Here is an 8,563-nt window from a genome sequence, read left to right on the forward strand (position 1 = left end):
GTTATGTTCAGGTGGAACTTTCTGTGCATCTGTTTCTGCCCATTACCTCTTGTCCTATTGCTTAGCACCACTAAGAAGAGTCTGGCTCCAGCCTCTTAACACTCCCCCTTCAGATACTGATAGACATTGAGGTTCCCTCTCAGCTGTCTCTTCTCAAGGCTGAACAGGCCCAAATATCTCAGCCTTTCCTCATCAGAGAGATACTCCAGTCCCTTGATCATCCTTGTAGCCTCCACTGGACTCCAGGAGCTCCATGTCTCTCCTGTCCTGGGGAGCCCAGAACTGGACAAGGCACTTCAGATGTGTCTCACCAGGGCTGAGGGGCAAGATCACATCCCTCAACCTGCTGGCAACGCTCTTCCTAATGCACCCCAGGATCTCATCGGGCTTCTTGTCCCCCAGGACAACTGTTGGCTCAGGGACAGCTTATTGTCTACCAGGACCCCTAGGTCCTTCTCCATAGAGCTGCTCTCCAGCAGATCAGCCCCAATCTGTACTGGTGCACAGGGTTGTTCCTTGCCAGGTACAGGACCGTGCATTGCCCATGTTGAACTTCAGACAGTTCTCCTCTGCCCATCTCTCCAAACTGTCAAGGTCCTTCTGAAGGTCTGCCCAGCACTCTGAGGTATTGGCTACTCCTCCCAGGGAAAGTCATCCTTTCAATATTCTTTCACCCTGTTCTCCTGGGTCAGAGATTCCTGAGGGCTGGTCTTGTCAGTGTAGGCCAATGCAAAGAAGGCATTTGGTAGCTCTGCCTTCTCTGCATATTCTGTCACCAAGGTCCCCCCTCCATTTACTATTAAACTTTTGTTACTGATGGATTTGAAGAAGCCCTTCTCATTTTCCTTGACATTCTCGGCCAGATTTAATTCCAGATGGACCTTGGCCTTCCTTGTCTCGTTTCTACTTCCTCTGACAAGCATAAATGAAGCCAGTGCTACTCAATTTCACAAGTGTTATAGGACCTCCCAACAAGAGACAGCAGCACTCCCTTCCTCAAACAACTGTATGACTAAACCAGAAGCATTTCTGACATATGATGGGCACCCATCAGCTCATGTGAGACACAAACTCATAGGGATTAAGGAATCTAGCTGAACACTTCCTTGCAGATATAAGCCTGTAGGAGTGCCAACTCCCAAGGCAAAACAATGGATCAGTCCTTATTAAACAGTGGACATTGTGGTTACATGGCAGCAGTCTGTTTGGAAGGCACTAACTGCACAGGACTTTTCCAGCTCAAAAAAGGATGTCTCACATGTTCAGAAGTGTCACCTTCAAATTCGAAGACAATTTATATGCCATGTTGCTCTGATGACAATAAATCCAGAAGCTTACAGAGAGTGAACATACTGTACAACTGCACCCCTTGCAGAGAGACCAGGAGAGCAGTAGTTGAACATGCACAAATCATTTCCCTTTTCTCTTAGCTTACACTAAAAGCCGGCACAGCTCTTTCAGCACAGCCAACACCACTGGCGTTCCACCACCACAAGACAAATGTCATGAGATACTGCAATACAAACACACTTTGCTGGCTCAGAAATCAGACACAATGAAGATTTTGCATTTGGAACTTGGTTAATAATTCTTGAATGGAATACAGGCCAAGTCAAGTCTCCCATAGCTGTAGTTACTCTGTAGGAGTAAATACAAGCTTAGTTTTGCTGCCAATGTTGGCAGATATGACTAAATAAATTCACAGAGAAAGTATATTTGACCATTTCTTCACATTATTTTTTTTAGCTGAAACTATGCCTCACTTTCCATGAAAAGATATCCATAAATATCATAGTCTGAAAGCTCACAAGTATTCAGGGTAACTAGTATATCAACTAGAAAGTGGTTCCATTACAAAAACAAACAAACAAACTTCAAGTATTCTGTACATCTGAACATCTACAGTTTACTTTCCAACAGGTTTTGATGCTAACATTCACAAAGCAAAATCTATCTGCAAGGATTTCTATAAAGACCAACATCTGCAGCACTGGGAGCAACGTTCCATTTTGATTTAAATATCATCACCGAACAATTATTTCACCAACTTTGGAAAAACTAACTCCTACAAAGTTTCAATACTCAAGAGACTTCTCTTTCCTCTGTTCATAATCCAACTTAAAAAAAAAAGATTATAAAAGTCAACTAAGATCTTCTTCTGAAGGGTGCCTACAAATAGCCACTTACCGAGCTCCTCCTGGGTCTTATTACAGATCTCAAAACCTACAGAAAACCCTTCTGTTAATGAATGTTGCTGAAAAGAACATTCCCATATGTCAACAATCATGTGCTGCAAATGTCCCATTTTTGTTATAACTAAAGTTTTAGTGTGAAGTCTGGACTACATTATTTACATTTAAGACATTAAAGAATATACCATATTGTTGTTACTTTTCATCCCAATTTACAGAAGAAAGTGTACTCCATAACCAAGGCCTTCTCATCCAGAAGAATTAAGGTTTCACTAAGCCAACAGGAGCCCAGGAGACACAGATGAGGACTTCATCCAGCTACTACACAGAATATGCTTTCTTCTTACAAATACCAAACTAAGCAACTCCACTTTAGAGGAGGTGGGAGAGAGGGGGTTGTTAGAGATCAAAACAAAAAGTTACTTTAATGAGACTGTTTGCAGAAACTTCACGGGCCATTCAGCTTTCCAATCAACATGCCAAATTAAAAGTGCACCACAGTAAATCTGAAAGACCTATAAAACAAGCCCTGATGAAATACAGACTGTCTTCCATCCACCTCCTCCATATGGCTCAAGCAAAGTCAACTTTTAATGTCATAACACAAAATATTTAATTTATGCTTTTCTTCATATGTCAATTTAACCTCTGGCACATAGCTTTGAAACCATGTAAGGATGCCTAACACTTTCCATATGGCAACTGAATTGTGGTTTTTAATTGCACCAACTGGTATCATTCAAGGATAATTCCCTTGGAATCCAGCTTTCTGCTACAGTATTGGCCAATTCACTAATCTCATCACCATGGCACTAATACTTTCAGAGACTCTTTGATTGTTAATATTCATATTATAATTTTCCCAAACCAGAACTGTCAAGATATACTATGTGCACCACTAATTAAATTATCTTGGTTTGTTGGCACCAAATTTCAACACTAAATAAGATTCTGCTTTTCTCTCTTTCAATACAAAGTTTGGCAATTTTATTTTGAATGGCACACAGAATATCTGCGTGGATTAAAACACTTTTTAGTCAAACCAATATCTGTCACTGCTGAGTCTGTTGTTTATTTTAATCCTCAGAGTCAATAAAAATAATTATCTATACAATACTGACATTATTGGACTTGAAAATATTTCATTTAAAAAGATCACTTCAAGCAGTCACACAAGATAGCATCCAAGGAAATTTTCATTGCTCATCACCATATCAGTAAGAAGGCAGTCTTTCAAATGTCATTCTACCCATGAAATCACCCTAAAGTAGTGCTACAACTACATCTTCCATTTCAACAGCCTTTAAGCCTTAGTGTGTACATACCACTAAAGAAGTCTCTTTTCTGTTTATTATTTTCATTTTGGATGAATGACCTCCCCAGCTGTGTCTTCCAGAAGGCGATGTATTTTTAATATGCATACATACACATATGTTATTTAGCAGTGGGGGACTGCGAAGGATTTTTTTTTTTTTAATTTAAGATTGATCATACTAGAGGAGCAGTGAAGTTGACACTGGTGTTGTCTCCTCTCAGCCATGCAAGGAATGCCCATTAATGTCACTGGCAGTTACAGGCACAGAACAAATGGAGAATAAGCCCCACCTCTGAAGAACTGATGTGCCTCAGCATTTCATACTGTATTAATCCCAAACCAGATACTCAACTCTAACTAATATCAGTTAGGGTTGAACATGAGGATCACTAGCACCAAAGAGCCCAGCAGAAGTGATAAGCAAAAGTCTTTTCTATTTTAACCAGAATGATTACCTTCAATGGGACTCACTAAGAGTTGGTTTAAATATTAATTAAAAATACAATATTTTTTCCATTTCCAAGCACAGATCTCAATGAGACACACAAGAAACTACTAAAATGTCTTATGGCTTTGAAGATAAAAGTAAATTGAACTAAGCAAATGCTGTATTTAATATTTGGCCCTCTAGCACTAAACTGCTTCTCAGTTAAATAAATAAACACATGAATATTTGCAAACAATGTTGATCTCCAAAAATAGTCTGTAAAAGTAAACACACACTGAGTAAATTTAAGCTTAAGAATTATACAGGATAATCCACAGCATCAGAAAACTGTTCTGGGTACAAGGTAGCTCTGTCACGAAGCAGCGAAAGATGTGTATTCAGTTGCTCTAACAGATTTACAGCCTCAGTGGTTTCAATTAGCTTTGAACTAGAAGTTGACTCTGGACCTCATACTTTTCATGGATGCAACAGAATTGCTTTTTTACTTAATCCTACGTGATGTGGAAGGCTGCAGCCCAGCCCTCAGCCTCCACAGTCATTAAAACATTTAGAGCAGAGCAGCCCCTGCTGGGCGGGTGGCAATGGTTTAATGAGATCAGAGCGCTCGGCCCAGCACCCACAGCTTCACACACACCACGAGGGCACATTTTGGACACAACTCCCCTTCCCCTGGCTCATGCCTTCACCCAACAGTTTACCAGGAGATCCTTCTCAGATGACTGGTGCATTTGGTAGCAGCTGGACACTAATTACTGTTCTTCCAATGAATTGGAGGAGGGAGACACAGATGGACAGGACACAATATGGACAACTCATCAGCTGAGGGAAGTCTGGTCTAGCAAAAAAAACTCTTAAAACTTCATTCAGGAGAAGAAAAGGTGTTGTATAATTGATCTCTGCTTGAGTCAAACACCCCTTGAGTGAACTGATATAAAGACCTCCTCTCCACAACTATTCTAAATTCAATCATTCTAGAGAAGACTACAAAGGAAACTTTATTGCTTTCCTGTATTAGTCACTCATTCCACTTGTAAAATGCTACATGAATCCCCTGAACTTCAGTATCATCTCCCCTGTACAACTAACTTCACCATAACAACTCAGAGCCTCTGCTCTTGAGGGAGACAGCCTTCCAGCTACAACCTAGACAGAACTATGGGCTTATATACAGTAATATAAGTCAAATTGCACTATCACATCCAAGTTCTGATAAAAATTATGCAAACCTTTGAGGTTTCAGACTTGGAAGACACTAAGTGCTCTCCTCTCCCACCACCAGGTCTTTGAAGTGAACTGGATTTCACCAAATATGCCCTACTTCCTAACACAACTACCATCAACAAAGCTCTAGTTAAGGATTCCTAGTAGGAAAATTATTTCTAGGACTTTTCTTTTTAATTCAGCTGGATGTTTCTGTGAATGGAGATATTTTCATCAGTGTTTGATCTAACTCTTTCTGCCATAAGTCACAAATGCAGCAACTACGACCTATTTGGAGGCAAAGATAGGTTTTACTGAGAAGCCAAAGTTTCATCTGTGACACAATAAAACTAACACTTCACAGAGCCTCTTAAGCTAATTGAACATTTTAGGATGAATTTTGAAGTAGTAAAGAGAAGAGCCCTTAGTCAAGGTTGGGACTACACAACTGTCCCATACAATCCCCAGTGAGCAAACCATTAGTGGAAGCACCTACTGTTTCTACATCTTGAGGTGAATGAAGAACCAAGAGGTTAGGCTACAATTCATTTTGTAACTTCGTATAATTATACAAGAGATCAAAGAGATCTCAGAAGAGAAGCAGTCATGCAATCTCAGTTACGGAGTCAATAGCTGTGACTTCATAATCCTTGTCAAAATGACTGTACATATGGAACATCTGGTTCCAATGTAGGATTAGAAATGCATCCTTCCATATTCCAAAAGTTCATATTTTAAAGGAACTTTAATGTAGCTGTCCCAGTGTGCCTGTGACAAGATGACAATTACGTTAAATAAATTTGCAGGCTATATATGCATACAGATACTACCAAATACATTAGGCAATAAATGGCAAATATTTTTGAACATTCAGAAACAGCTCTATAAGGATGACAGTAAAAAGCCTCATGGGATCAGTGCTTTTAAAAACACTTAAACCTATTTACAGTTTTATAACACACTAAAACTGCAGACTAATATTTAGTTAATGGCTTGCTAATTGCTGAACCATCATAAGGAGGACTTCCTCTTGAGTAAGAAGAAATACTTTCTACTGTCATTCCAGCTGAGCAGACCTCATGAAGCTGACAACTGAAGTGTCATGAATAGTAAGTATCTTGGACAAAAGATATTTCCTCCTTATTTTCAGAAAGCAAATTATGTTTTTGGAAGAAGACGGAATTCACAAACTAAAGTCAGAGTTTTTTACCTTTAACTCTTGAATTTTAAACCTATGGTTTTAGTTTGGCAAGTTGAGCTTCTTTTCTAGAAAATATACATGTGAAAGGTAGAACACATCTAAAAAGGTTGACTCACAAAACCAGTGATATTTGAAAAATAATTAAAAGCATGTGTTTCTACTCTTTGCATCTGTATCATGCATGTTCTATCAGAAATGAGAACTTCTTTGGACATATTGTTTCCAAGTAAAGCACAATAAAAATCACTTCAACCAACCATACCTGAAAGCCGATGGTGATTATACTCATCAACCACAAACAAACACCTCCTTTGCCCTACTTTTAGGGACTCTCACAATTTATCCTCCTTGAAATACAATACTAGTAGAACCTAAAAAGTCATCATTAGCTTTTCCCATACTACACGTCTTCTACTCACTTTAACATCCCACCTGAAATGTGGTATTCTCCACTTGTGAGTTAATCTTTCCTGAGGCACAAGAAGTCCAGGCTTCTGACAATACAACTGGTAGCTAACAAAGCAAAGAGCCTGCAGGAGGTTTGGTGGCCCTGCTCTGCTTGTGCTTTCAGAGCCACATTGCTTGCTGGGAAGCAGAGATTCCAATCTCCCCATCTCTCAGGTTACCTTTCCAGTGATGAAGCTTTCAGGGCTTGATCCAAAGTCAATGGGAGTCTTTCAGTAAACATCAATAAGCTCTGGATCATACTCTGAAACACTCTGAGGACCATATCTAAGAATTGTTAAGTCTGTTTACCTCCCATCATGCCTTTTTGTTTAAAGAGACAACATTCAGGATAAATAAAAGAAAAGGCAACTAAAATATTTCCTCCAGCCCTGTTTTACGTGGAGGATTGAAGGAAAGAGGAGGGGTGGAAAGCGACCAGTGTGGCAACAGCCAGGACAAGTGACATGTACAGTAACTCTTACGGAGAAAGTCAGCCACACATTATTAGCAAAGAGCAAATAAATAACTATACACTCTTCAGGGACTTCTCCTTTCTTGCCAAAATGTCACAGGCAAACTTGCGCACTAATCTTTCTCTGGGTTCACAAGCTTGCACACACTGTCTGGCTGCGGGGCTTTTCCCAGAGATTCTCTGTTCCTGTTTGTAAAGGGTTTTGTTCTAATCGTACTGCCCAGACACTAGCAGTCAGGTTCCCTTACTCCTCAGGCTTTTGTACCCTCACCAAGTTTGCTCTGCAGCTCCCAACTTCATCAAAGGACAGAAGGAAACCACCCACGGGGCAGCCCCTTGGAGCAACATTAGGGCAAAGAAAACCTTCCTTTGCACAACCGCCCCTTGGGAGGGAAAGAGAGATGTAGAAAGAGCTTTTGCTTTTCACTATTTCAAAAGGAAGGGGCGGGGGGGCAGCGAGGAAGCTGACATACCCTGGCGCTGGAGAGCCTGCAAACGGCCCGGTGCTGGCAGCCTTGCTGGAGTCCCGAGCTGCTGCCGCCGCTGCTGCTGCCCCCGGAGTATTTCTGCTTCACCATCCAGTCCTCCAGCCCTTTGCGAGCCAGAGAGGCGTTCACCGCAAAACTATCACCTAGAAAAGAGGAGACAATGCCGCCGCTGAGCGCCCGCAGAGCCCGCCCGGCCCCCGCGGCCATCCCCGCTCCCGGGCGGGCTGGGGCTGGAGCCGGAGCCGGGGCGGGCACGGGGAGCGCAAACCACGGCGGAAAGTTGAGGGGAGAGGAGGGCAGGGGGCCGGGGGCAGCCGGGCGGACCGGGGGAAGGCGTTCAAAGTTACTAGCAGTAAGGAGCCATCCCTACCTTCTGGACTTTCTCTGGGTTTACAAACGGCAGCTAGGCAGATCCGGAGGAAAGTGTGTGAGGGAAATAATAAAGGAAGATCGTTAGACACCAGTATAAAATCACAGCAACAAACCAAGTAAAAATCTGAATAAGGGGAAGGGGCTAAGGAAGTAGCAAGTGAAAGGAACTAACCATGTTTCGAGTGAAGTTTCCCCATCTCTCTGCATTGATCTGCAATTACGATTCATTTGACTGTGTTCAGTAGGGTCAGGTTCGCTTGTTGTTATTTTTGCAGATATATAAAATCCCAGCGTGTTTAGAAATCCATGTGCTCCGCTTCTCCCTGCTAAGCACAAGCGAGCTCAAATCTCAGCTCCTCTCCTGCAGCACGGTCCGGCGTCCCCCTCTCCGCTCCAGCCTTCCTCCTCTCTCCTCTCTTTCCCAAAGA

At 41.8% G+C, this 8,563-nt stretch overlaps 1 protein-coding gene across 2 annotated transcripts in view; it reads right to left on the bottom strand.

The window, feature by feature from the left end:
- NKD1 (NKD1, WNT signaling pathway inhibitor) overlaps positions 1-8,549 on the bottom strand; it is a 106,736-nt gene extending 98,187 nt beyond the window's left edge. For both annotated transcript variants that reach the window (XM_027879827.1, XM_027879826.1), the window contains exons 1-3: positions 8,308-8,549; positions 8,134-8,166; positions 7,749-7,906 (exon numbers count right to left, since the gene is read on the bottom strand). In XM_027879827.1, coding sequence (XP_027735628.1) covers positions 7,749-7,906; positions 8,134-8,166; positions 8,308-8,332 — 216 coding nt within the window. In that variant the 5' untranslated portion in view covers positions 8,333-8,549. The remainder of the gene's footprint in view (positions 1-7,748; positions 7,907-8,133; positions 8,167-8,307) is intronic.
- Between the last annotated feature and the right edge of the window lie 14 nt (positions 8,550-8,563).

The sequence above is a fragment of the Empidonax traillii genome, unplaced genomic scaffold (genome assembly GCF_003031625.1).
Source record: "Empidonax traillii isolate 1590-97213 ecotype Southwest subspecies unplaced genomic scaffold, ASM303162v1 scaffold59:size1551110, whole genome shotgun sequence".
NCBI lineage: Eukaryota > Metazoa > Chordata > Aves > Passeriformes > Tyrannidae > Empidonax > Empidonax traillii.